The 27457-nt window shown below is 45.5% G+C and overlaps 2 protein-coding genes across 3 annotated transcripts; one reads left to right on the top strand and one right to left on the bottom strand.

Annotated features, from left to right (window-relative positions):
• The first annotated feature begins 351 nt into the window (after positions 1–351).
• Positions 352–9048, top strand: LOC136659273 (mast cell protease 1A-like). Its single transcript, XM_066636408.1, has 5 exons — positions 352–409; positions 2132–2279; positions 4146–4281; positions 4617–4868; positions 6174–9048. Exons 1-5 carry the CDS (start codon positions 352–354, stop codon positions 6312–6314), a joined length of 735 nt encoding a protein of 244 aa, XP_066492505.1. The 3' UTR covers positions 6315–9048.
• GNA15 (G protein subunit alpha 15) lies at positions 6937–27457 on the bottom strand. Of its 2 annotated transcripts, none has more exons than XM_066636046.1 (8): positions 27303–27457; positions 25152–25297; positions 17992–18176; positions 16994–17148; positions 16214–16342; positions 15255–15384; positions 9744–9897; positions 6937–8653 (listed from the first exon to the last, which is right to left on the bottom strand). In XM_066636046.1, exons 2-8 carry the CDS (start codon positions 25276–25278, stop codon positions 8418–8420), a joined length of 1116 nt encoding a protein of 371 aa, XP_066492143.1. In that variant the 5' UTR covers positions 25279–25297; positions 27303–27457; the 3' UTR covers positions 6937–8417. The 2 variants fall into 2 exon arrangements, with proteins under 2 accessions (XP_066492143.1, XP_066492141.1); XM_066636044.1 differs by lacking the exon at positions 27303–27457 and adding an exon at positions 26280–26367 and having other exon boundaries at positions 25152–25541.

Here is a 27457-nt window from a genome sequence, read left to right as displayed (position 1 = left end):
CCTTCTGCCTAGGTTCCCTAGTTTCAGGTGGCAGCACAAATAACCGTTTCAGTCCCAGTTTCCCCAGGAAAAGGGTGAAGCAGAAACCACGGAGGTGAGCGTTGCTAACTGCTAGATACTGCATCCGGCCTCCGTCTTCTGCCACACTATCAGATTGTTGTTTTACGGAAGGCTGTGCCATGTGACTGCCCCGAAAAGATGGTGTGAGTTAAGCTTGCCACAATTAGATTGCAAGACCAGCTTTTGTGGCTTCCTAACAGATAAATCAAATCAAAGGGGAGCTATAAATCCAACTAGATTAAGAAACGGAAGGTTTAGATGCCTGCTTGTCCTGAAAATTTGAACATCAAGATGATGAGCCTCCTTCAGCATCTTCTCCTGCTGCTGCTGGCCTTGCAGGTCCAACCTCGTAAGTGAAAAATAAACTTATTTCTACCATCTGTTTGGGCATAGTTCAAGCTGGCAAAAGGACGAAAGTCCAGTTGGAGCAGACCAGAAAAGCATCCATTCACTTGCCTCCTAGAAGCCTTTCCTGCTGCTCCACAGCAGTAGCTGATGTTCAGAGGCAGACTGCCTCTGAACCTGGAAGTTATTTGACAAACAAGCAAGCATTCAGTTGCTTGGTACATCCTTCAGTTAACATCTAATATGACCCTGCAAGGTCTGAACATCAGTTCAGATATGGCAATAGATCCAGGCATGGCAATTAGCCATTTTTGAAATAGAACTTCCAGGTTCAGAGGCAGTCTGCAGAGAGCCTGATATGGTTTGGACTCTGGCATGGGGAGAGAGGGTTAACCCTTTGCTGCCACCATGGTCCTGATCAGATATTGTAACATTGTGCACGCCCTGCTTCAAACTCTTGGGAGCAAGTGCCATCCACATTCACAAAGCCAGAGAACAGTTGTCTTTCAACGTCTCAGGGTAGAATATATGGGGGGAAGTTCATTTCAGTCTATTCTTGTATCATAGGGTGGACTCCCTCCAAGATGCTAGGAACCTGGTGTGATTCACCACTAATTGTAACTGAGGACCAGTGGTTTCAATACCAATTCCATCCAGTCTCATTTCCTTGTTCCCTTTGCACCCTTCAATGAATGATGAATCCACTTTTACCCACTAGCTCCTTGGGAATGTTGCTAATTTCCCTGCCAATTCTTTCACTACATCCTGGACAGATCACCACAATCCTGGAGAGTTGTAAAAGAAAGGAGTAGATAAATTCATGCATATTTATCAACATCTTATGCATGATAGTTCAATTGAACCTCCATGTTTGGGATCAGAACACCTGGGTTCTGGTGACAAGCAACAAGGAACAGCTGTAGCCTTCATGTCCTCTAGGTAAGATTTTGGTCCCTAAAAGAGAACATGTAAGTGATACCTCTCATGATAACTGTGAGATAAGCAAAATAATATATTATGTGCTGCCCTTTCAAAGTACCCTGAAATCTAGCACCGGGGGGGGGGGGGGAGAAGGAAGAGAATCCACTCTGTCTAATGCTAAAACCGGTCCTGAGGAAACAGGAAAACCACACATTCTAAGCAAGTAGAACATATTCTGAACTTATGGGTCATGTATTGCTTGCAAGAGGACGGGTCTCTGCCCAGAGGGGATTAATAACTTATCAGTGACATGGGGAAGACAGAGAAAGGGAGATGAAGGTAGGAGGTGAAAGCAATGAAGGTAATGAAGGCAGGAGGGAGATGATGGCAGGTTAAACAAGGGAAGAATATGCAGTTATTTCCATTACAAATACTTTGTATTAGTGCAATACTGGATATGAGGAAATGGGATGAAGCTCAATCAGTATAGAGATGCCTGTGGCTGGTAAGATAGGATTACAGCCTTACTGAACAAAATAGGCTTCTGATTAAAATAAATAACAGTTTTCAAACATCTTGATCAATAAGCAAACACCACCATTATTATGGACCTCTTGAGCTTTTTTCCTCCTTTCCTTCCCCCCCCCCCCCACATTAGCAAAACTAAGAGTGCTGTATAAATTTCCCAGGATAGCAGCCTGTCTCATTTTGCTTCTGTTATTCTGGACATTGTCCTGTATGCTAATGGCCCCCTAGAATGAACAAGCCATAGCAATAACAGTTAGCTTCCATTTGTGATTCTCAGATAATTTGCGGAGTCAGATTATTGGTGGGCGTGAAGCCAAACCCCACTCCAGACCTTACATGGCAGCCTTGAAGATGGGAGGCCAATTTGGCTGTGGTGGATTTCTAGTGGCACCCCAATGGGTAATGACTGCAGCGCACTGCATGGCGTGAGTATTGCCAATTCCTTCACAGTCATGATTGCTGAGATGCCAGTGGAAGAAAAAAATGAATTAATCACTGCAGGAGTTGACGAGCAACAAATGCTAGTTGTTTGCATATGGGTGGAAATGTCCCGTGATGGAAGAATTTTGGAAAACCGCATTATCCAACTGAGAGGGAACAGGTTGGAGCAATGCCTGGAATTGCTGAGTTATCTAAAAAAGCTTAGGCTAGATGAGTGTAAGCCCCTTATGGAAAGTCAGTGGTACAACTTTGATTTGTAACCACAACTCCAATACATAGTAGCTTCATGGCTGAGCAATGGTTTGAATCCAGATCTCACTTGCACAACTAAAGCTCACTATTGCTTATAGTGTTCTGGTGCAGTGGGCCAAACAATCTATGATTTAATGTATGTTAATGTATTTTGTGTGTGTGTGTGAAAGAAAGAGAGAAATCTAGAACAGCACTGCAAGGGAAGAGAGGTAACAAACCCTCCACTGTTTTACCTGATTAAGGGCCCAATCTTATCCAAATTTCTGGCACCAATGCAGCTGTGAAAATGGGGCATGCGCTGCATCCTGCAGTGGGGAGGCAGTCACAGAAGTCTCCTCAAGGTAAGGGAACATTTGTTCCCCTCCCTCAGGGTTGCATTGCAGCAGCATCAGTGCTGGAAAGTTGAATAGGATTGGACCATGAGAGCCCAATCCTATGCATGTCTACTCAAGAAGTAAATTCCATTATAGACAACGGGGCTTACTCCTAGGTAAGTATGCATAGGATTGCAGCATAAAGATTTATCTCATTAGGAGGGGATTTTCAATGGTAAATGGAAGGGGGAGAAAGGACTGAAAAAAGAAAAAGCTGCTCATCTGTTCCCAGTTTAGATTGCATAGTGGCATGTTGTGACAGAGATATATTTACACAATTGTCCTGTCTTACTGTGACCCTCAGCGGAGTGTGTAGCAGACACTGTGTAGTTTTTCCCCACTTACTCTTTCTTGCTACCAGACTTTCTAATGCATCAGGTGGTGAGAAGTGTCCCATTCTCAGCCATGTAAACTATAACCCTGGAGATAAAAAGCCCTGGATGCTACTAAACCATGAGAACTATACTTTGGAGTCAGCTAATAAACCGCAGCAGAGACTGGCGCTTCCAGATCCTGGAGCAGAGCAATGTCATTGCCATGCAGTGTGGCATGGAGGCATCAAAGGACCAGATTCCTTTCAGACTGGATGTGGACCCCAGACAGGCAGGGTCCAGTTCAAGAAGGACCCATGGTTGGAATACTGCCTAAATTTGGCAAAGCTCACAGCCATCTGTAGTCCATCCCTGTGCTTAACAATTAAAGCCAATCCTGACGCACAACAGGGAAAGGGTCATTGCCCAAATGAGCAAATGATCTGGAGCAACCCAGAGTATGACAACTTCATATTTAAAAGGGAGGGCTGTAGCTCAGTGGCAGATCACATGCTTTGCAGGCAGGTAGCAGGCTCAAGTATGAAAAAGTGGCCTTTCAGAAAGGTATGCTACGTTTGGTATGCTGCTGGCAAGAGCATGAGTCCACAAGTGCAATTGCTGGTGGAGGCCCACAGGTCACATGGGCCAGTGGTGCCAGGTGAGGGCCCACTGAAAGGTATGACAGTGGCCTTTCAGAAAGGTATGCTACCTTTCAGCATAAGGTAGCATAAGGTAGCATACCTCAGAAAGGTATGCTACCTTTCAGCATAAGGTAGCTTCCTACCTTCATCAAGGACATATTTTCATGCTCCTCTGCAGTGAGCAGAGCTTGAAACTTATTCCTCAGAGATAATCTGTGTATTTCCTGCAAGATCCCCCACACTGACTGCTAATCCCATGCTCTATTTTGCAGCGAAATTACTGTTATCTTGGGAGCGCACAACCTCTACAGCATTGAAGAATCCCAGCAGGTGCTTGGTGTTGAGTCTTACCACATGCATCCAGAATATGATAGTTTCACCACTTCCAATGATATTCTTCTGCTTAAGGTAGTGTAGACCACATAATCATTTGCTCTAATGGCCCTATTAGGGAAGCAGTTCTCAGAAAGAAACTCATATTCATCTCCAGTCCCCATGTATGAAGTACAATTAACAAAAAAAACTCACAATTCGGAGACCAAATTCTCTATGAGAGGCAGCTGCTCTACTTTACCCTTTATACCTCAAGTGTAAGTCCTCAATCCCACGGTACTTTGATGAGGACTAAGACCCTGCTGCTAGCTTGTTTTTAATCCAACCCAGACCACCCTTTCTTCTTCAGGGATCTACTGTAGTTTATTTGGGTCATTTCATTGTCCTTTATCTCCCTTTCCTTTTCCCAGCTGACTTCAAAAGCGACTCTGAATAAATATGTCCAAATGGTGCCCTTGCCAGATACTAGCAATGACCTGCCCGGTGGTGTACTTTGCAGCCTGGCAGGGTGGGGATTGATTGATCGAGATCATATCACGGAGAAGCTCTATGAGAGCAACATCACCATCTACAGTCGCAAACAATGCATGAAGTTCTACCCAGAACTGAATGATGGAATGATCTGTGCAGGCAGCTACAACCAGCTTCGGGACACAAGCCAGGTCAGTACCTCAAAATCAGTACCTAATGCCCCATTCCACTGGTGCAAGTGCTGGGATACCGATGGAAATGATGCAATGCTAGCATGAGCAACAAAGCTAGCAGCATACATGGCTCGTGCCATGCACATGGTCCAACAGAGAAACCTCCCACTATTGTTGGCCTCCCTGCTGCTCCAAAGTGTACTCTTTGGTTATCATTTCTGGGTTGCTATCTTCAGTTTTGAGAGAACTGAGAAATTTATAGAGGGCCCTCATTATCTCTGGGGGCTTCTGGAATGAAACCCCAATGGATAAATTCTGTGGTTGCTGGAGTCCTGGGGGGCAGGGTCGTGGCATCTTAGTGGTTTACCTGGATGTCACACCAGACCCACGGCCCATTCCCACTTCCTCAGAAGGTCTCCAGGAGGTGATCAAAAGCAACTTCCAGTTTGTGCTTGCAAATTCCAGTCTTGTCCAGGAGGTGTTCTTGAGATTTGAGAGACCCATGGAGTGGGCTGTGGGCCTCTCTGATCCTCAGAACATCTCCCAGATGTGATCAGAAGTTGCAGATGTGAACTGGAAGTAGCTTCTGGTCATGTTCTGGAGGCCCTCTGAGGAGCGGGGAGGCAGCTGTGGATGGTGGAATTGGCAAATGCTGAGCCTGAGAATAAGGAAGACCCACTGTAACTCAAGAGGAGATGAGCCCATACAAAGAGGGACATGTATTAACGTATAATCATTATACTGGGAAAGTAAGCACAGAGAAGCGGATTCTAAAAAATTACAGGTATCCCCCCCATATCTGTGCGGGTTCTGTTTTGCCCTCCGATATAGAAACTACAGATATGGGGGAACCCTACATAAATTGCAGCCCCCTATGTCCCCCCTGCACCCATTACCATCCTTTCCCATTAGTAGTGATTGCTTTCTTGCTTAACAAAGGAACATTCTTGCTTAACAGAAGAACGCAACCAGCTTGCAGACTACAGGGAGGAGAATAAGGGCACAATCCTAACCAACTTTCTAGCACTGGCCTAGCCGAAATGCAGCCCCAAATAAGGTAACAAACATGCCCTTAGCTTGAGGAGGCCCCCTTGACTGCCTTCCCCCTGCAGGATGCAGTGCACATCACATTGGCACAGCTATGTCAATGCTGGAAAGCTGGTTAGGATTGCGCCCTAAATGAACTTTAACAGGAAGCAGGACAGTTCAAGACAGTGGGTTAAGCCTCACTCTTGGGCCAGGTAGAAAGTATCTTCCTGGTTTGACTCCCTGACAGGTGATTCCACATTTTCTCTGCACTACTTTTTTTCTTTCCCTCCCCAGGGAGATTCTGGAGGCCCCATGGTGTGCCATGGTGTCGTGCAAGGAATTGTCTCATTTGGTAACCACTTCCCACCTGGGGTGTACACTCGCATTGCCAAGTACCTTCCCTGGATCAAGAAAACCATGGGATCAGACCTGTGAGAAGCAGCAAATACTGCACCATCTTTAAAAAAAAAAAATCATCTGTTTGCTGAATATGCTGTACAACTGGCTTCTGCAGCACTCCCCCCCCCCCATTCTATATGTGTGGGTTGTCGTGCACAATTGTGATGTTCTTGAGTGCCTACACTGACCCATCATCCTCTTCTACATCCAGAATTCCTCATTCTTTTCCTATTGTATGCTTCCAGTCTTGCTTCCCATTGTGTTCTTGCCATTGTTCCTCAATCTCTCACATCCTCAGGTGACCCAATCTCCTCACAAATGACTCTAACCATTCTCCTTTTCTACCCCTTGTATCTGGCACTCCCAGAGCTCCAGAGATCTCCTACTCCTTTAAATGACCCATTCTCTCTTGCTGTTCCTTATGCATGGTACCTCCCCCCCCCCAATACTCCTGTGATGATGTCTTTGCTTTCAAATCCAAAAGCCACTTGGTCCATGCAGCCTTTGGATGAATCTCCTTAATTCTCATGCCCCAATCCTAAATCACAGCCTCAAAACACTTTGCAACATTAGGCAAGACACCTCCTCTAAGCTTCAGCTCACCAGCAAGGAAATTCACCTTACAGATTTGTTGTAAGAATGATACTAAGTGCTTCGAATACTGTAACCATCTGTACAAATGCCATATATTATTATTACTTTTTTATTTAAAGGGAGCAAGAGATAAGAATCTGAGTCAGGAACCCAAAATAGCCATGTTGGGTTTTAACAACAAAACTCATATTTGTGAGAAAATGGCACTAAAAAGTGCCAGGACTAATCAGGACTAATTGATGTTCCACTAATATGGTGAGCTTTCATGATACATAGTATTAAGGACCAGTATCTTGTTTCCTGCTTAAGCATCTGTTCATAATTAAACCATGATCTAAGAGAAAACATTATCTGCCTAAGCAGCTAAGAATTTAGCTTCCTTATAGTCGTGCAATCGGATGCATGTTGACTCAGAAGTAAGTCTGTCCAATGGAGCATACTTCCAGGTAAGTTTGCATAAGATTGCAGCCTTTGGCATTATGTCAGACCCAGATCCTGTATAACTGAGGAAGGGCAAGGCAAATACAGAGATAGACAAGTGACAGGCAGCCTTTGGATGATAAAAGCAGGTCAAAAAATCAAGCTGTTTGACCTGCAAGGTTTTATCATGCTGCTTTCATTTTATTTCCTCCAGTCTATTGATGCAAGTAAGTGCCCTTAGCTGGCCTTCCCAATGCAGATCCTTCTTTTACTCTCAGTTGAAGCAGGGGCAGATATGCAAAGCAGCACCCACATGACATTTCCTAGGTTACCAGTTCAAAACTTGATGTAGGCTCTGATGAAAAATTATGTGTAGTTGGCAGATCTTCTCTAGCAAACCTGATTAACAACCCAATCCTAACCAATCCTTTCCAGTGCTGATGCAGCTACAATGCAACCCTGATGTAACAAACATTTCCTCACCTTGAGGAGGTCCCAGTGGCTGCCCACTCACCCCAGAATGCAGAGGGCATCCCACTGGCATAGCTGCATCAGCACTGGAATGTTAGTTAGGACTGTGTTAGCTGTAATACAATTAAAAATGCACCTCCTTGCTTCTCTTGTACACTTCACTTTCTGCAACCATTTTCTATTTTAAAAAAATATCATTTGCACAGCATGTGAATCCATGAGAAAGGCAGGCACTCAAGTCCTGAATGCTAGAAAATCCCAGCAGTTAGCTGGAGGCAGTGGCCCTTGAATAGAGGCTGCATCCTAGATTAGAATGTTCTCTAGACAGTTTGTCTACCATTTTGCAGTGCATTCTAGGACAAGTTAATGCCAAGCCATTTACAGATAAGGAACATGTGAATGAAATTGCATTGAAAGGTTCTCCATGTTGAGGTTCAGTATATGTCAACCCTTGGCTGTCTCAGCACACAAGTCTTCATTGGGCAGGTCCATCCTACCTTGAGAGTTCCCACGGGAGATGTCTCCAGGCAAAACTTCCACACCCACATCTTAAGAGGAGTTAACAGTCAGTGTACCACCAAACTCATCTTTGGAATGGCAAAGCACTTGTTCTCCTTCCACAGAAGGAATGCAAAATGTGGCTCTTTATCCATGTTAGACCAGGTTGAACTCATCCAGGTAGGCAGCCAAGACTGCATCCTTAATGTCCTCAAAAACTGTGCAGATGTTCTGTGTGTCTGTGGCACAGGTGTAGTGAGGATAAAGAACCCTAGAGACATCTTTGAAAGACCCCATGCTTGAATTGCTGTCTGTTGCCAGGACCTGTCCAAAGACATCCATGTACATTTTTAGGATGAACTTCTTAGCGGCATTAACATCTCGCTTAGGGCCTGGAAAAGGATGAGAAACACAGCTCATGAGGTGAATAGCCATGCCATTGAAGAGACAAAAATGTTAAATGGTTTTGTGAGATCACAGTAGAATTAATAGGAGGCTGAATTCATCAGACAGTACTATGCTAATTTCTGTTTTTGCAATTGACATTGCAGCCCAGGCCTGGCTTATGCCACAGTTAGCCAGCCAGGATGTATTCCATCTGTTTTGCCATCTCCATGATCCTGAAGGATTGATGTGAGCAAGGGATTTTAGGAACATTTCTGTAATTCTCATTTGCATTGCCCTCTGGGTTTTGAAATTCTTCCCATTTCTCTGGTCTCATTTAGAAGGTGGAAGTGATGCACCTTTTGTCTTCCTTTGTTCTGCATTTTTATTTCTGAATGTTAAATAAAGCACTGTGCATGTGCGCTTTTCCACATCTTTCACTTCCTTCTTGTCTGTCCCTCTCTGCTAGTGATGCACATGTGTGTACTGATAAATCATCATGATTCGATCCTAGTTTGAGCTGCAGGTGGCCAAGACAGATGTACTGAGCAGGTCAGCAACTTGAAAAAGGCAAGTGGGGGCAAAAAGCAGGCAGCAGCATATTCTAGAGCAGCCATCTTTGACCACTATGCCATGGCACATTGGTGTGCCATGAGTGGTCTGCAGGTGTGCCACAGGAATTTGGGGGGGGGATTATTTATTAGTAGGGCCAGTGTGAGCCCCCCACTGGCAGCATGGTCTGCCTTGTCAATTGTAAAAAATCCTGATGGTGTGCCTTGACAATTTTAGTGCCTTGTCAGTATGTCATGAGATGAAAAAGATTGAAAATCCCTGTTTTAGGGTGACAGCCTTGCTGCTTCTATTTGCAATAAATCACTCAGACAGAAGGAGCATGGCAGGCCATGGAGCTATACAGCTGGCAGTGGGACTGGATTACCTCCCACAGATCAAGTAAGTCTCATACTCAGGAGGTTTGCAATCACTGCAGTTTTTGCCAGCATTTCTAGTCCCTCTACCAGCAGTCCTAGTGAGAATGTGTGCAGGACGTGGGTGAGGGCCTACTAAACTTTGTGTACTGTGGCAGCAAATGAACATTACCTGGGAAACTGGGGAAATAAGCAGCCAGATCTGAACTGGCAATCTTCTCCTCCAGGATGTCTGTTTTGTTGAGGAAGAGGATAATGGAAGTTTTCCAGAACCAAGGAAGCTCCAGGATGGTTCTGAAGAGATCAAGGCTCTCCCTCATCCGATTCTACATGGGGAAGGGGGGGAGACCAGGGATCACAGAAAATATAGAATGCTTTTATTGAGTTGAAGCAGGTGTTTCTCAAGCAGCAGAGAACCAGTTTCCTTGGACGAGCTGCCCCTCCCTCTTGCCAGACGCTCACAGGACTATGTCAATGAAGAACTCTCAAGGCCTGTGGGAGAAGCCACTCCCCTGGTTTCCTTCCTATCTTATCCCCAGAAACAGAGCTGTGAGGAATCTAATCAGTCCTTCACTGTCATACCATACAGTATTTAGTTTATTTAAGTAAAGGCAGCTCTGTTTCTTCTTCAGCATGTCCTAGCATGAACTTGGAGCAGAGTTCATCAGATGGGTGCGACTGCTACTGCCACTCTCCTTGCTTGACTAGGTAAGGTTGTTCTTTCAGCAGCTGGAGCACAGATGTCACCAACAGCAGTTACAAGAGCAAACTCAGTGACATTGCTCTATTTGTGGTGCCTGCAGAAGCCAAGTTCACTCTACCTAGTGAGACTGTTTCTTGCTCCAAAAGGGCCATCTTCTATTGGCTAAGGAGAGCATTAATAGCCCCATCTGTGAAATCACACTTTACCACCATTACCACTATCTATGTGGGGATGCTGAAGGGGATGCAGCACATCAGAAGCTGGCCTGGGTCTCTCAGCCCCTGAGAGTTCCTATACATAACATGGCAGCCATGAACTGGGGACACACCTCAGCCATCAGTGGCTGAGATTTAATTGCCTCAGTGTAGGAGGTTCATCCCCTCCACCACCGTATGAGGAATTTACTCTGATAGAAAATAGTTCCTGACTTGAGAAGGGGGTTGTTTAAGCTTCAGAGATGAAGAGGGTCCTACTTGTACCAAAGGTTCAAATGCTTTTGGCAGAAACCTCTCAGGGGGCTAAGACCCTTTGGGCAGCAAAAACTTCCAGCCAAAGGCAGTGTCTGTTTCCAGACACTCCTCCATCCCCAGACTTAGTGGCATACCTGGAGGGGGGCAAGGGGGACAAATGTCCTGGGTACCAGACTTGGGGGAGTGCCACCGCACCCTCATCCACTTCTCCCTGCAGCTCCCCCACAACACTCAGTTGGTTGCTGATAGTATCAATGAGCTGATCAGAGGACTGTGCCTGAGGGTCTCCCCCCAGAGGTGTTTTGAGGGCCAGGGAAGTCATGCATGACTTCCCCCACTCTAAGAATGCCTTCTAATGCCTCCTAGGGACCAAAAATCATCACTGTGATTATTTTCGGCCTTTAGAAAGCATTCTAGGGGCCAGGAAAGCTGCAGGTGGCCTCTCCAGTCCTCAGGATGCCTCTGGGGGAGGAAGCAGTGGGCATGGGGGGGTGGCATCCCTGGAGGTGTGGCCCCAGGCACCATTGTGGCTAGGGATGCCACTGCCCAGACTCAAATGGTTCTAAGGACCAGTGGCATATCTAAGCCATTTGCTACCCGGTGCATAAAATTTAGGCTGCAAACCTAACCAACTTTCCAGCACTGACACAAGGGCAATGCAACTCTGAGGTAAGGGAACAAACATTGCCTTATCTTGAGGAGGCCTCCATGATTGCCTCCCATGTGCAGGATGCAGTACATGTCCCACTGGCACAGCATGCCAGTGCTGGAAAGTTGGTTAGGATTGCGCCCTTAATTAAATTGGTGTCTTTTTTGTTACAGTGAGTGAGAACAGAGGCCTCCACAGTTGGGCAGGACCTCCAGGCCATACCTCTCTCCCCGGTCTGGGCAAAGTGCTCCAGAATCAACACCTGAAATGCCTTGTGGTGTGAGGAGGAGGACAGCACTAGTGGTGGCTCACAGTTCCATGCTGGGGAAGCCCACAAAGATTGTTGAGGGCGGTTGCAGTTGCCTACCCAGACTTCAGAGCCCCTCTGCTTCCTCACATGGCCAGCCTGCCTGCCAGCCAGGTGGGCAGCAAAGCCGAGTTGCCCCCACGCCCGACAACTCACTCACTTATCCCATGGCGTGGTGCAGCCCAGAGACTATCTTGCTGTGCAGCAGCAGGACGAGCATCTCATCAGCCATCTCTGCCCCATCCCCGCTAGGAAGCACCAGGCCTGCCCACTCAGCCACTGCGGCCTCCAGGGAGGGTGAGAAGAGACAATGCAGGGAAGGCCAGACAGATGGAACACTTCCTGGTGTCCTGAGGTGTGACTTAATTCAGCTGCTTGCAGGGCGTACAGCCAAATGGAAGTTGTGCGTGGAGCTAGACTGTAGTCCCCCCCAGCAGCACACAACAAGCAGTTTGGTTGCACTGCTATTATAAGTGGCGCAATGGGACTGCTTGTTGTGTGCTGCCGGCTGTGAGGGGGGGCAACGGTCTAACCCAGGGGTGTCCAAAGTTTTTGGCAGGAGGGCCACATCAGCTCTCTGACACTGTGTCGGGGGCCGGGGGGGGGAAGAATGAATTTACATTTAAAATTTGAATAAATTTGCGTAAGTTTACATAAATGACTATATTAAAGATGAACTTATATGAATGAATGAAGGTCTTGCAAAAGCTCAAGGCCTATAAAAGGCCTTGCACAAAGCAAGGCTGGCCTTTCCTTTGCTGCCTCTGCTGCATCACAGACATGAAACAGCAAGCAGTGAAGGGAGCCCTTGTCCCACAACTCACGCGAGAGGTCAAACAGTTGCTCTCACACTGAGAGCAGTTGCGTTGGGCCAGTACGGGCTCCAACAAATTTCTGGAGGGCCAGAGGCTCATTGGAGACTGGGGGCTCCCTGAGGGCCGCATTGAGAAGCCTCGAGGGCCGCATGTGGCCCCAGGGCCGGGGTTTGGGCACCCCTGGTCTAACCTATCACAGTGGCGCACGTGTGACTTACAGTCGGCTGCTGGCAGGGCTGCAGCCGACTGTAAGTCACATGCGGGCTGAAGCAATGGCAGCGGTGGTGGACAACTGTAAGTCATGCATGGGTTGTTTTTGCGCATTGTTACCTGCGCTTTCTTGCCCCTGTTGTTGCCCCCCCCCAGCAGCTGGCAGCCTGTTGCCTGGTTTAGCTGCTACATCCTGCACCCCTTAGCTATGCCACTACTAAGGAAGATTCTCCTGATTAATTCCAGTATTGGTTCAGGATGGTTTGTAGAACTCCAGGGAAGCCCAATTTGAGTTCAGGGAAGGAGCCCGTAATTCGCCCATGTCTGATGTTTGCAAAAGGGACAGATCAGCCTCACAAGTCACAACGGGAAGTTTATACAAGTGAGAGGATAATATTAAACACACACCCCTTGCACCCTGAAACAGTCATACATTTGTGTTTGCCAAGGAGATTTGAAGGAAATGTACCAGAAGCAAGTTCAGCCATGTGTCTGGAGGCTAAAGATCTTAGACTCAGACCTTAAACTTTACCTCAGAATGCCAGGTGCAAGGGAGTGACAACAGGAAGTAGGTCTCTTGTTGTCTTGTGTGCTCCCTGAAGCATTTGGGGGGCTACTGTGAGATACAGGGAGCTGGACTAGATGGGTCTGATCCAGCAGGGCTGTTCTTATGTTCTTAGACCTTCTGCTGGGAATTGACAGCCCCAATTTCCCCTCAGCAATGCATAGGCCCTATCTTGGCCACAGGGAACTGCAGAGCCTCCTTCTGCTATGAGTCTCAGGCCTCTCACCCTTAGTAACAAGATAGGATGATGAGAAGAGACAAGGGAGTTCTTTTCTGTTTTGTTTTTTTTCTCTAAGATCTTTGCAAAGCTGGTGTCTAGGACTAGCCCAAGATTTCCTGATACCTGAGGTGGTGTGCCAAAAGCTGCACATCGCTTCTTGGTGATGCGCCAACCTCTCCACTTCCTGCTCCCTGGATTAGAAGAAAAGAAGGGGCTGAAATGGAAAAGGAAGTGTGTGGAGAGGTGTGCCATTCTTCTCTTCTCCATGCTTCCTCTTCTGCTCCATCTCCCTCTTCCTTTTCCAGTCCAGAAACGTGGACACAGAGAAGCAATGTAGGCACCCTCTGCACCCCCTAGCAAAGCCACTGGATCCCAGGAAATTTCTATCGTTCCTCCTTTGGCTCCTGGGCTCCTGCAGACCCTCCTTTGGCCCCTTTATCACCTTAGGCCCCAGTACAAATTGCCTCCTTTACCCCACTGTGGGCTGTGGCTGTAGGAGAATGTAGTCTCTGACCAAAAATATTTTTGCCAAGTCTGCTGCTTTTATTGTTGCTCCCTGGCCAAGTGAAGCAGTTGTTGAAAATACTGTCTTAGTATGCTGTCTCCACTGTGAGGAAAATAAATTGGACTTCTTGGGATAGATTCTTTCTTCACAGGTATCTTCAAGTTATCACAACCAACCCACTCACTTTCTTACTAGCAGGCTGCTCTATAGTCTCCAGAATAGCTGCAACACAAGTCCATGCAGGGTCCACTCAGACATAAGTCTTGTCAGGTCAAATGGGACTTACTCCCAGATAAGTATGTATAGGATTGCAGCCTTGGGGCCATATCCTATCCAAATTTCCAGCACTGATGTAGCTGTGCCAATGGGGTGTGCATTGCATCCTGCTGTGGGGGGACAGTCATGGAGGCCTCCTCAAGGTAAGGGAACATTTGTTTGCTTATCTTGGGCCTTTATTAAGGTTGCATCTGTGCTGGAAAATTGGATAGGATTGGGCCCTCAGTTGCCTAAAACTAGCCTTTCAAATAACACTCAGAAAATTTGACTTCTTTTCTTTTCAAGTTAGTAGAATTTTACTCAGAGTAGGCAAAGAGATTTGGGTTCCTTTTCAGTTATTCCAGGACTGAACTGAAGCAGAGGCTTCCTCCCTCAAGTCTTAAAAATTCTTCATTTGCATAGTACAGTGTGAAGAAAAGAGCATATCATGGTAATCCCAACATTCCTTAATGGGAGTGAGGAGAAGTAAACCAAGCACATTTCAGTTTCAAAATTTTCTGTGTCTTCTGATTTTAAACTATTCCCCCCCCCCTTTCCCAGCACTCTTCATGCTGTTGCATTCAGTTCTGTGGTGATGGTGAGGAAACTAAGTGTAAAATAAAGTTAGCCAATTTTGTTTAACACAATGTTTCTCCCTCAGTATCAATGAATAGACTTCGTGTACACAGAGCTGCATTCTAAAGACTCCTTCCTCCTGAAAAAGAAAACCTTAGGATACAACACATAGACTTTATAAAAATATCGCATCCAGGCCTTTGATGCCTTGGGAACCATCATCTGGAGAAATGCATCAAATAAGCATATACCATCTTGCTTTGCAACAATGCATGGGCTCCACAAACTTAGATCCTTAATATTAGCATTCTTAAAATTCTGATTATTTTATATTGTTCAAACATATATAAAATTCTATTGCAACACATACGCACCCACCCATCCACAGACATGAAAATTCCCCCTTACTTCACTGCTGTTCTCCTCCAGGCACTGGTCATATTCACTAAGGGAAGCCAGATAGATCAAGGTGATCACATTTTCAAAACAGTGGATCCATTTCCGACGTTCTGACTTCTGCCCACCAACATCTACGATTCTGCAAGGAGCCGAAGAGGAGGCTGCATTAGTGGTTTCTCTGCTGTTACCACCATTCACATTGCTAGGTTTAAAGGTATAGAATGGATCCTATCTCCACAGGCCCCCCCCCCCCGAACATTCAGTTTTAGTAGTTAGTTTGTAATGTCACTTTTCCACTATAGTTTACTTGCAAAGTGACTTGCAATGCAGTTTATATATACACATAGAGTTTGGCAGAATATGCTGTTTAGAGCATTTAATTTATGCTTCTTAAGAGTATTTGTATACAGGTGGAGCCTGTTGGTTTATCCACAGATTTGATACCTGTGGATCTGACTCAAAACGGGTTCTCTGGACCCACTTTGAGACAGACTTGGCCCAACCTGAACACTCCAAAGGTGACCAGAGCTGTGCTCCAGTCGTCTCAGGAGGGCTTTCTGAAGCTGCAGGGGCCACGCAGCTTCACAGAGACCATGCAGCTCCAGTTGCCTATGGAGGGTTTAAAGGGGCTGAAACTGTAGATTTTGTTAACTGCAATTTTTGGTATCTATGGAGGGTCTGAGAATGATTCCCTTGCAGATCTTTCAGCAAGGTGGACAAAATGGTTTACACAGCAAAATAAATAAATGGTTCCCTGTTCCATAAGGACTCACAATCTAGAAAAGATGCGGGGGGGGGGGGGAAACACCAGCAAACAGCCACTGGAAAAGAGGCAAAGCTGAGGTGAATAGGGACAGTTGTATTCTCCCTGGTAAAAAATAAGAGGATCAGTTTAGAAACTGCTGCCTGGCTTCAGGGCTGGACAGACTGGCAATGAGTTCATACTCTATTTTCTGTACCTTGCTCACCTTAATGTCACCTTCTGCATCAAAAAGCAGTACTCGTTAATGCCAGTTGTTGGCACACGGGTCCTCAGGATGTCCTGAGCAGTGGGCACATAGTCTTCTGCTGCAATTCGACCCAGGTTGGACAGGAAACTAAAACACAGACCAAAAAGACTTGAACAAATACAGTTAATGATGATCCCCTTGGCCCAAAGTGTGTGGGTAGGCATCTATAAACACACACCACTCCTAGATTTAGCTTGTTGTTATAGTTGCATCCTTCCCTTTCTCCAAGGAGCTCAGGGTTCTTTCTTTTATTTAAAGGTAAGTTATACTGGATAGCTCAAGGTCACCTAGTAAGCTTGATAACTGAGTAAGGGTATGAATATGGGTCTCGTACTCATACCTGACCCATTAAACAATGTACCAGACTGACTCTAACTTCTGCACGCCCTAAGAAAGGGGGGTTTCAAATCTTGCTCCCTTCACTCAGGAGGCAGCAAGAGTCTCAGTCTCTATTCACATGAGAAGGGGCCATAACTCAGCGGCAGAACAGGTTCAGTCCCTGGCTGTATCTCCAGATAGGGCCTGGAAAGGCCCCTGCCTGAAACTCTGCTGCCAGTCTGAGCAGACAAGTTAGATGAAAGGCCTGACTCAATAAAGGCCAGCTGCATATGTCCATCATGTTATCTTATTTTTACGGCAATGCCGTAAATCATTGGAAAGAACCCTGTGTTTCTCTGAAGGCAAAAATAGTGAGCGTGATGAACTAGAAAATAAGAATTGTCCCTTATGTAAACTCACTAGAAAGCCGAATCCAACAAGTGGTACTCTCTTCGCCTCTGGTAGCATGTTTTTATCCCAGCATCCCTCCACAAACTTTTGATCATCCTCGCATGATGTGCCTCCATCACAGTCATTTTGTAAGTCTCCAGTCCTAAGAGGAATTGGGCATTTTGCTAAGAGCAAAAACAATGAAAAGTAAATTCCCCAAAACCATCATTACACAAAAGACAGACCTGATCAATTCACAACCCATGGTTGGCAGGTTATCACCAGACAAGAAGCCTCAATCAATCCCTTTTCTGCTGCCTGATTGGGGTGTGGGGGGGTGGCCTTTTAAAAAAACCAATTAACATAGGGGCATGGGAGGGGCAGCTTTGGAAGCTTAGCCCCCTTAGCCACCAGTGGCTTTTCACATTGAATACCCTCTCCAGTATACTTTAGGAATTAAACAAGAGCTAATTAGTATTAGCCAGGAGGTAATTGGTAGTGGAGATATACTGTAACAACATGTTCACTATTACAAAGACTAGAAACTTAAGACAGTTAACCATTCTGGCTACAGGCCTGCCATACACTGCTAAAGGTGTCAAGCCAGAACCCTTTCCCACATAGTTAAGGGGGAAAAAACATCACATTCATCTCTGTCTGGATAGAGAAATTCCATGTTTGCACTGGATAAATTATTTTTAGATTGCCCCCAGAGAAGGAAGTGAGTGCTGGCCAGAGAAATCAAGAGATATTTGATACAGTTGTGATGAAGCAGAATGGTTAACAATCCAAGTTTCTGGTCCCTGTAATAATCTAGAAAAAAGCTCCTTGGCACATTGGCATTAAAATCTCCATCTCCTTGGCAATCTGCAGGGTCTCTTGAACTGGTTGCTATTAAACATTAAAAGAATAAACAGACACATGTAAAGCATGTTCTTAAGGCAATGTCTAGCTTGACTCTTTGGCATTACAAATAAGAGAACAGCTATTGCCATTCACATGTGGAGAGAGATGGGAGAGACACTCACCATGTTCTCTTGCTGGGCATAGGGAATTTGAAGCGTCTCCATAGCTCTGATCATGACCTGGATAGATGTATAGATGTTCTGAAAGACCACCTTGGCATAACCTTTCCGTTCCTCTTCTGTAAAGCCCACTCCATGGATTATCCGCATCTGTTTGATGAATGTACTCTTCCCGCTCTCTCCAGTACCTAACAGTATCACAGACAAAAAGGAGTATCCCTGTGGCTCTCTGGAGGGTCCAGAAAGCCTGTGACCCCTCTGCTGCCCTCCCCCAGCTCCAAAGTATTGTAAAAAGAAAAGAAAAAAAGAAACCCACTTCTTGTTTCATGATCAGGTTGCTGTCTCCTTCCCTCCCTACAAACAGCTATTGGTTCTCTCCCAGAGAGTTTGAGAACCACCGCATTAAAGGATGTGATGTTGAGAAAGTTCTGTAACAGAAACTTATAATCCACGTATATTTATAATAACTCTTATATTTCTAACAGAAATAGAAACTTGCTTGAGGTCCTTTCAAACTTCTCAGAGGGTCCTCTATGAGGACCCATCTCAAATTTCATTTGTTGTGAAGTGTTTGTGCCAGTTTTAACCTTGAAGATCTCGTTCTTCATTGCATAGCCAGGGCCAGGGCCAGCCCAAGTCCTCCTGACTCCTGAATAGCCTCCCCACTGCTGCCCCTGCTTGTGCATGTCCGTATAATATTTTTTACAGGCCTGATTCTTTTATGACTTGCTGCTGCTCTATGCTCTTTTTACCTATTTTTTACTCTGACTGCTGTTTTTTATGATGTGTTAATATGTTTTTATTTGTTTTTAAATTGTTTTTAATATGTTGTAAGCCGCCTTGAGTCCCTTCGGGGAGAAAGGCGGGGTAAAAATAAAGTTATTATTATTATTATTATTATTACACCCCCCTGCCATGATGGGAAGGGAAGGCTGGCAAATGAGCAGGGGCTTCCATCGCCCCTTCCCTTATCTACAAACCTCACGCTGTACGACCTCCTCCATCTGCTCCTCTTCTGTTTGCAATGGGCTCAGGAACGCTGGGTTCCCAGCATCCCCTGCTTATGCTCGCTGTAAGCAGAAGAGGGGCAGAGCAGGGAGGCTGCATGCAGCAAGCTAAGTACAGGGGAGGGGCTAGTGGTCTGCTGGGCTCCAAACCATAAGCACCAAGTTGGTTGGGAGAAGCAATCTGGAGCTGCAGCAGCTTTTCTCCCCTACTTCTTCCTCCAACAGCACACATTAACACTGCTTCTTATTTGCATTTCTCCCTGGATTTTGAAGTTCTAAATGATGTGGTCTTGTTTCTGAAGTGGAACCACTTCTGGTGGCTGCCACAGCTCAATGGCAGAGCACCTGCTACCGTATATGCAGAATGGATCAGTTTCAATCCCAGTTAGCGTCTCCAAGTAGGGTTGGAAAAGGCCCCTGTCTGCAGCACTGAAAAGCTACTGTGAGTAGACAATACTGAGCTCGGTGGGCCAATAATCTTGCTAAACAGAAGGCTGCTTTTTTCTTATTATTTTACATCAAAATGTTGTACAGAATAATGCAGGTTTGTGACTTTTGCCACAGTGGCATAATGGAAAGCACTATGGGGTTGTTTTGCTCTGCTATCCAGTCAACAATCCCAAAGCTGTCAGACTTGTTCTATATTTGCTAATTCCTCCAATTTGACTTAATTCTGGGCCAGGCAGATCTGGACCTGAGACTGCTTGTGCATGTATAGGAATAAACACATGTGCATATGAATGACATCATTGACATGTATTGCCAATAATTATGTACTGCCAATGATACAATATTGGCATGTATTGGTAACATTATTGCCTCCGTTTGATGACAACCTTTCCTTGTGCTTTTCATTCAAGCTCAGGCATTTGCTATCAGCCTACTTGTACTTATATTATAACCCAGTCCTATTCAGTGCTGGCACAGCAGGGCCACACAGTCCACACTATATTCAGTGCTGGGACTAAGCAGGCTGGAGGTAAGGGAACACTTGTTCCCTTACCCCATGTCAAGCCCCAGCCTGCCGAATGGGGAGGAGGAGGAATGAGAGAGGCATAAGATGTGGTGGAGGTCTCCTCTACCAATCCCACCCCTCCCAGGCCCGATCTCCCCCTCCTAGAAACACCACCTCCCTCCCCTCCCCATCCCTACACCACACAGAGGAGTTCTTGCCTACTCTGGTGGCCGCAGCTCCAGATGTGGTGCTGGCAGGACAGCACAGGCCTTCCTGCTGCTGCTCCTTACTTCTGAGTCACTGAAAAGTGCTTCATGGAGCTTTCGCGATAGCCACCGCAGCAACCGTGGTGCTGTACTAGCAAAGCTTAGAACTGGGCAGCTAGCCACCTTCTTCCTCCATATTGTTTAATTCCCTTGTGCTTTTGGGCTTGTAATAAACTGGTTACATTTTGACCCTTTGTCTGCTTGGTCCTTGTTCACAAATAACTCAGTCACATCTCTTTACCCTGCAAATGCTACTGTAAATAAGAACCCATAGGGGTTCAGTGCTCTCCAGGGAGGTGTTTTTTCTCCCAGATGCCCCCCCCCCTCTGCTTGGCATTTGTAGTCTCAGATGTACTATATGAACTGTCAAGTAAATATGAACATGATCTAGTTAAAGGAAAGCAGGGAGCAGGAAGGACTGTTTGTCTGCTAATCACTTGTTAAGATTGCTTTTTCCTAGGACTCACTCTACTATTCCCTGACAAAGGGAAATTCTCTCATCCCTAAATTTTGACATCTTGTAGAGCAATTACCAATTTGGTAGATTTTATAACCAAAGGAACACACGTCTCCTTTGCTTATAAATCATGCAAGCAGACCCAGACTGCAGAGCCTTACTTGTCTAAACACTAAATGCCAGTGCACTGCTTCCCCTCCACCCTCTCAGTCTACATCCCCATCCATCCAGACAGTAAACACTGCTCGACTTGTTTGAGTTACTACCAATCTGTAATAAATACAACCAGTTTCACTGCAAGAGTAAACTTTCTATGAAACATCCTTTAGGTTTTTGTTTTTTTTAAATAAAACACTGAATACTTGAATATGTTTTATCCCACTTGAAAAACAAGCAAGAGAAAAATTGCTGCGAAGTATACATAGAAAGAGCAGAGGTTTCAGCAATGCAGGGGGCAGGAGGAAATTCTGGTGTGAAAATAGGCAGCTTAAAAGTATGAAAAGCATCCTTTTTTTTGTTTGATCTGGTTCTGGTTGTTCATGCCTTGGTAAGCATCCAGAGTGAAATACTGTAACATGGACTGCTTGACAGAGGTGGGCCTGGAGGGGGGAAAACGCCCCAGGCACTGCGTCCATGCAGTGCTTCAGACCTCGTGGGAAGCCTTTTGAGGTTCCCAATATGATCTTAAGCAGTATGTCTGATCTCCCAGAAGAACTATTTAAGATCACGGCGAAGCCTTGCAATGCTTTCCCAGTCAGTCTCAACATCGCATGAGGCTCTGTGGCGATGAGTACGCAGAGGTGGTGGCATGATACGGGGCGGGGGGGGGGCGGCATTGCGAATCTTTGCCCTGGGACATGTAGCAGGGCACTGTGCAGAAACATCAGCTGGTCCAAAATGTTGCTGTAGTGGCAGGGACTGATGAGACTGGCAGGACTGAGCACAGAATGCTAAAAGAGCATATCTTCATTCTTATTCATTTCCAAATCAATTAGAGGTTCTGGTTCTTACCTTTGAAGCCCATAAGTGGACTCAGAGATGATGCTTAACATCAACATGGCCAAAGCCAGCCCAAGAGCTTGTGGTACCTATGGCGGAATGGCACATGCTGCCCTGCCTGGTGATGAGCCAGCTTCTGCTCCTCCCACTTCCCTGGACAGGAGAAGGAAGGCCCTCTAGCCCACCACTTTTTTCTCCTTCACACTATCGTCTTCTACTATCTCACCATCTTCCTTTTCCAATCCAGGCAAGTAAGTGGATGGAGGTGGGCATTCCTTGCCCTGTCTGAAGCAACCTCCTTAGTAGGCCTCATGGATGGGCCAGCCCCAGGTATGATTTGTATTCCTAATAACAATGTTTTTTAACTTGTTTACCTTTTAAAAGGTAAGCACCACCACTCTGAACTGTGCTCAGTTCAGAGTTCAGAGTGGGAGAGAGTGGAAACATGATCTAAGCACTGATAAGCCAGGTTTTCACTGTCCCAATCCTGCCTAGAAGCTGCATTTGAAAGATGGGCATTTCCAGGTGGTGTTATATATTGGGCAGCCCAATCCTAAGGAAGTCTTCTTCCAGTGCAGCAGTTGCTGTACCAGTCTAGAGTGTTGCAACTGTGCTGTTAAACATGCTTACGATGACTCTAGAGTAAGCAGCGCCAATGGGAAGGCCTGCACTGGCCCACCAGTGAAGTATCCAAGCCCCTAGCCACTGTGTGATGCAGGTGCTGGGAGACGGAGGTGGGAGAGCATTCTGGAGGCAGGAATGGGGTGTTTCAGGGCAGGGGGAGGGTGGAACAGGGATGGGACAGGCTCAGGAAGGGTGGGATCCGCAGAGGAGGCCTCCATCATATCCTATCCTTCCTCCTGGGCCTGGAAGCCCTACATGAGACTGCCCAAATTTGTGCCAGCTAAATAGCTGGTGCAGATCTGAGTAACCCCATTGGGCAGACAGAGGCATTACTCGGAGTAAGGGGAGAAATATCCCCCTACCCCAAGGAAACTTCCAGCCTCCTCCTAATGGCACTGGGTACTGTGGAGGCCATGTGGCAGCACTAGTTAAGATTTGACTGTAAAATAAATTAGTGCAATGTTGAAGGAGGTGGAGGCCTATGGCCACATTCTCTGGTTTGTTAGAAAGGGACACTCTCAGTGTTCAAGCAGAGAACTATACAAGACTCACCTTCAGTAAAAGAGAGACAGGTCCTTAGCGCTTTAGCCTTCCTGAGTTATCTAGATGAGCGCTAGTCTTTAAGTGCTATGCTACCAGTAGATAGCAGCTATCTACAGTCAGCTTTGAACAATCTTTTAAGAGGTATCAAAACACAGAACATGCAGAAAAATTGTATCTTATCAGCTTTCCCCCAAAATCACATAAGCTGAATAACAAACACACCCAGAAGAGACAAACCTGCATGTTTTTTTAAACCTCTGCAGTTATTTCCTGCAAAAGCTCTGGCTTCAGTGAGTTGAAACAAGCTGTTCCTACCCATTGGCACAGATGTTCAAGTGTTACAAAATGCTCAGAACCTTAACAAGGCAAAGTGGTATACAAGAACTGGGAAAGAAGGGGACTGGTAGTGGAAAAGGGTGAAGTAGAGAGGGCAGTGCTGTCAGGATTAAACACACTTAGGTTGGACATGTGGATGTTCTGTGTAACAAGGGTTTTGTTCTGGGTAAAAGGGGTTTGCAAATTGTACATAGTGTGCATAGGAGAGAGTGGGAAGTATTGCACATGGAAACATACATCTGGAAGCTCTCCCTTTGGGTATAAAGAGGTAGTTAACAGATTCCTGTAATGGCAGCAGTGGCGTAGCTAAGGGGGTGCAGGGGGTAGCACTTGCACTGGGCAACAAGCTTTGGGGGGGCAACAAGCTGAGCTTTGGCCAAAATTGTGAAAAAATTGGTATGTACAAACAATACCATCATGTTATATATCATTGGAAAGGTAAATTAATGCAGAATGCAATGAAACAAACCTTATTAGACTATCTGTATTTTATCAAACTTTATGGCCAATTAACCAGAAAATGAAAACACAACTGCCTTATGGAACAAAAAATGGATTTTGTTAACTCAAAACTGACCTATGAGACTGAATGTTCTGAAAGCCAATGAGATGTTATTATGCTACAGCATGGAACCAGTAAGCTGTTAATTTGAGTCAACTCTCATTTCCATGTATCATAATATAGTTACCCCTGCTAACTGGGCACTTTTTTCAAGTGGTGTTCCTCTTATATTTAGCAGGTGAAGTCTTATACTTCACCCCAGCACACTATCTCTAACCAATAAGTGGCACATTTATTTACTTAATTAATTAAAATTGATTTTGTCGTAGAGGGGGGCTACAAAATCTTCTTTGACCCCAGATAGCAGATAGATGCCTTAGCTATGCCACTGGCTGGGGGAGGCAGCAGAGCAAGTGGGTGGCAAACTTCTGGCAGGAGGAGGCAGCTTTCCCCCCAATTTTCACTTTTTAAAAAGCCTGGGTATGACATCACTTCTGGTTGTGACACAACTTCTGGGGCATCATTTTGAGCTTGCATTGGGCTACATGATCATTAGCTATGCCACTGAATGGCAGAGGAACTCATGGAACATGGTTGTCCACAGGGTATGACTGATACAGTTGGAGAGACAAAATAGGTTTGGAAGGGAACATCTAGCTATCTACACTGGCTATAGAATTATTTAGCACCATCTGTGAACAAAATGCTTTACAAAGAATGCGAAGATATATCTTGAATGGTCTACAGCCCCAACCTAACTCGGTAAAAAAACACCTTTTAAAGTAGTGTCCTCTTCTATTTAGCAGGTGGCTGTTTATATTCAGTGCTGGTGACCCCAGAGTGGCATCGTTTCCAGTGGCTGTTGCTGGTTCTGTATCTCTTTTTAGAGCTCTTTGGGGACAGGGAACCATTTATTGATTTATTTTGCTGTGTGACCTGTTTTGTGAACTACTTTTTGTTGGAAAGCAGTATATAAATATTCTTAATAATAATAACCTTATATTGAAGAAGGACAGACAACAGGAGTCTTTACTCCTAGCAGGAGTAAAGAATATGCAGTGATTTCACAGACACATACTGGAGAAGAGTATTGCGGGGATTGGGAAGCTGGATCAAAGGCTTGATGGAAAAGGTGAATTTTGAACAGAGGTGGTGCCATCACACAGGAGAGAGTTCCAAGCATAAGGGGCAGGAAGGGAAAAAGGGAAGGCATTCATGCTGTTTGTATCCCTTCACACATGCCTGTGGCCTCTCCTAGCTAGCACATAGTAACGCACCAGAGTTTGGGCCCAATCCTACCCACTTTGCAATGCTCATTCAGCCATGCCAACGGGGCATGCTCTGCATCTTGCATGAAGGGGGGCATCATGGTCCCCTTACTTCAGGTTCCCTTACCTGGATTTTGCTTGCATCCAGGAAAGTTGTGTAGGATTGGGCCCTTATATCTTAATTTCTTGTTAAGAAATGTACTCACCCAGCAAGAGCAATTTCAGCTCCCACCGATCACGCTTCTTCTGCTCTTGGAGAAGCCGGTTTATTTCTTTATCTATCGCAATGGCACTTTTCTCTTCTTCCGAAAGAAAGCAGGGGCACCAGACCATTGTGATGGGAAGGGGGTGTCTTCAGAGGATCAGATAGAGAACAGATGAGAAAACCACACAAGTATTTGGAACACAAAGCATTGACCAATCTGTCAAGACCTCCCGGTCCAAGTTACAAGTCACCCTTTTTGGGAGGAGGGATCCAACTAAGAGCTGGTTTGAGATCAAGTTTCAGCAGCAGAGAGTTGACTGCAGAAGCACAACGATCCAAGGTTGGCAAGTTCAGGAATCCCACAAACATCTCACACTCCATGCGTAAATAGCTGATTTTAAGAGGTGGAAGAGAACACATTTTTTAGTTGAGATCAGACACAAGTGCTTGCTTCTCTGGCAACTGTCCTATAAGTTTCCACCACTGCTCATGTGAGAGAACTGCACATTTCAATCGTAAGTCAGTCTTTAATTCCTGAAAAAGGACCTTTGCAGCATTCTGAGCACCATTTATCAACCTGGGATAAGAACATAAGAAGAACCTTCTGTTTTGGGCCAAGGGCCCATCTAGTCCATCTTCCTATATTCTGGATTCTGTAAACTTCTTAAGGTGAGAAATTAAGATCTTCTTCAAACTAGAGGTTTATTATTTTCTTATTTAAATGAGGAAGGGTTACTGATCACGATAAAAGAAAAAGTTGACTCTTGTAGTTTAATTTCTTAATTCGTTTTTTCTGAATTTTGTCATATCTCATCATTCCAGCACTTTTACACTGTTGGCTTTCCCATCAAATAACTATGGAAACTAGAGCTAAAAACTGAATTGATTAGTAAGTTAAATTTATTAAAAGATTAAACAGGTGTCTTTATTAATCTGAGCATAGTTTCTCTCCCTCTCTCCTTAATATAGGTATTTAAAAATTGCTATAGCAAGTAGCATCATAAAAAGAGGTATTCCTCCATAGAAGATGTCTCTTCTGAAATGCTTACTATGACACAGGTGTGTATCATCCAAACATCAAAGTATGCTTTTTCTTCAGAAAAATTGCTTTACTCTTATTGATCCTTACCATTCATCCTGTTGTGATCCTTCCCAACACCAGTAGAGCCTAGATGTCCTGGCCATCTTCTCTCCAGCAGTTGGGACTCCCAGCACTTCAGACTCCACCACATCTGCCCCCACTAGCACCTGAGTCTTTGACAGCCTTGCCGCCCTGAGCAAGAATCCCCCCATTGAAAGGAGCAGTGCAATAGCAGCACTGGAGCCAAAAGACTGCAATAAACCTTGGCCTCTTTCAAGGCATCTGAGGCATGCTTCCTTGTTGCTAAGGCAACAGGGACACCTGATATGAGGGCAGGGGAGACCCAGAACACATGTGAAGGCTGCCAAGTGGGATTTCAAGGCAGTCTGTGCCTGTGACATCAAGGAGGAGGATGGAGGGTTGAGGGTTCTGTAGAAACCATTCAAGAGACATCCTCTTGAGGAAGACATCCTCAAGGAAAGGAGAAGGAGGAAGTGGGTGCAGTATACTACTCCCTACTGAGGCACAAGGGAGAGAGAGAGAGAGAGAGAGAGAGAGAGAATGGCCACCCTGACAGGATTGGGAGATCAGCCCCCCTCTAGCTTTTAGATGTGAAGGAGGCACTACAGAGCAGGCACCCCTGAAGGGTGGGCTGTACACATGCAACTTGAATCAATATGCAGAACAATCCTGTGCATATTTATTCAGGTGTCCTAATGTGCTTAATAGGGTTCATTCCCAGTGTGCATGTAAGTGCACATAGGACTGCACTATAAATCATATAATCCACTGAAACCCTCATTATCAATCAATTAAGATGTATTTCTTTGGGTGGCAACCTGAACTGAAACCCATTTTTTCAGTTCCACAGTTGTCTTCTTCAATTGCATGCTGTATGGTGATCATGAACAATGCTCACTATCCCTTGGATCTCCTACTTTAACCATATTGCTCCCTGCTCCTGAAAAACAATTCACCTTGAGTCTGTTGCCTCCTCTTCCTTTATGTTTTCTACCTTCACCTCAGTTGCTGTTCCACAGCCACTCAAATGTCCCTACTTCCATGCCTTACCTCTCATGCTCCACAGGTCTCCATCTCTTCTGTCTGATATGTCACATTCTGGAAGGATCCTATACCCAGCCGAAGGATCAAGACCTCACATGGGGAGAGAAATAGAACCTGGATCTTTCTCAGTATGGGCCTTCTCTGGTCAGGTAGTCAGGGCA

The sequence above is a fragment of the Tiliqua scincoides genome, chromosome 8, assembly GCF_035046505.1.
Source record: "Tiliqua scincoides isolate rTilSci1 chromosome 8, rTilSci1.hap2, whole genome shotgun sequence".
Classification (NCBI taxonomy): Eukaryota; Metazoa; Chordata; class Lepidosauria; order Squamata; family Scincidae; genus Tiliqua; species Tiliqua scincoides.
Note: the sequence above shows the minus strand (reverse complement) of the source record. Positions and strands in the feature narration are given on the sequence as shown.

Bases quoted from the DNA above. Each gene is read 5' to 3' on its own strand.
- LOC136659273 (XM_066636408.1), top strand. From the start codon at position 352: ATGATGAGCCTCCTTCAGCATCTTCTCCTGCTGCTGCTGGCCTTGCAG. The intron at 410-2,131 runs GTAAGTGAAAAA...TGTGATTCTCAG, and splicing joins GGCCTTGCAGGTCCAACCTC to ATAATTTGCGGAGTCAGATT. The intron at 4,282-4,616 runs GTAGTGTAGACC...TCCTTTTCCCAG, and splicing joins ATGATATTCTTCTGCTTAAG to CTGACTTCAAAAGCGACTCT.
- GNA15 (XM_066636046.1), bottom strand. From the start codon at position 25,278: ATGGTCTGGTGCCCCTGCTTTCTTTCGGAAGAAGAGAAAAGTGCCATT. The intron at 18,177-25,151 runs GTGAGTACATTT...TGATACTGTTAG, and splicing joins GCTGAAATTGCTCTTGCTGG to GTACTGGAGAGAGCGGGAAG. The intron at 16,343-16,993 runs GTGAGTTTACAT...TCTGTGTTTTAG, and splicing joins TTGTTGGATTCGGCTTTCTA to TTTCCTGTCCAACCTGGGTC.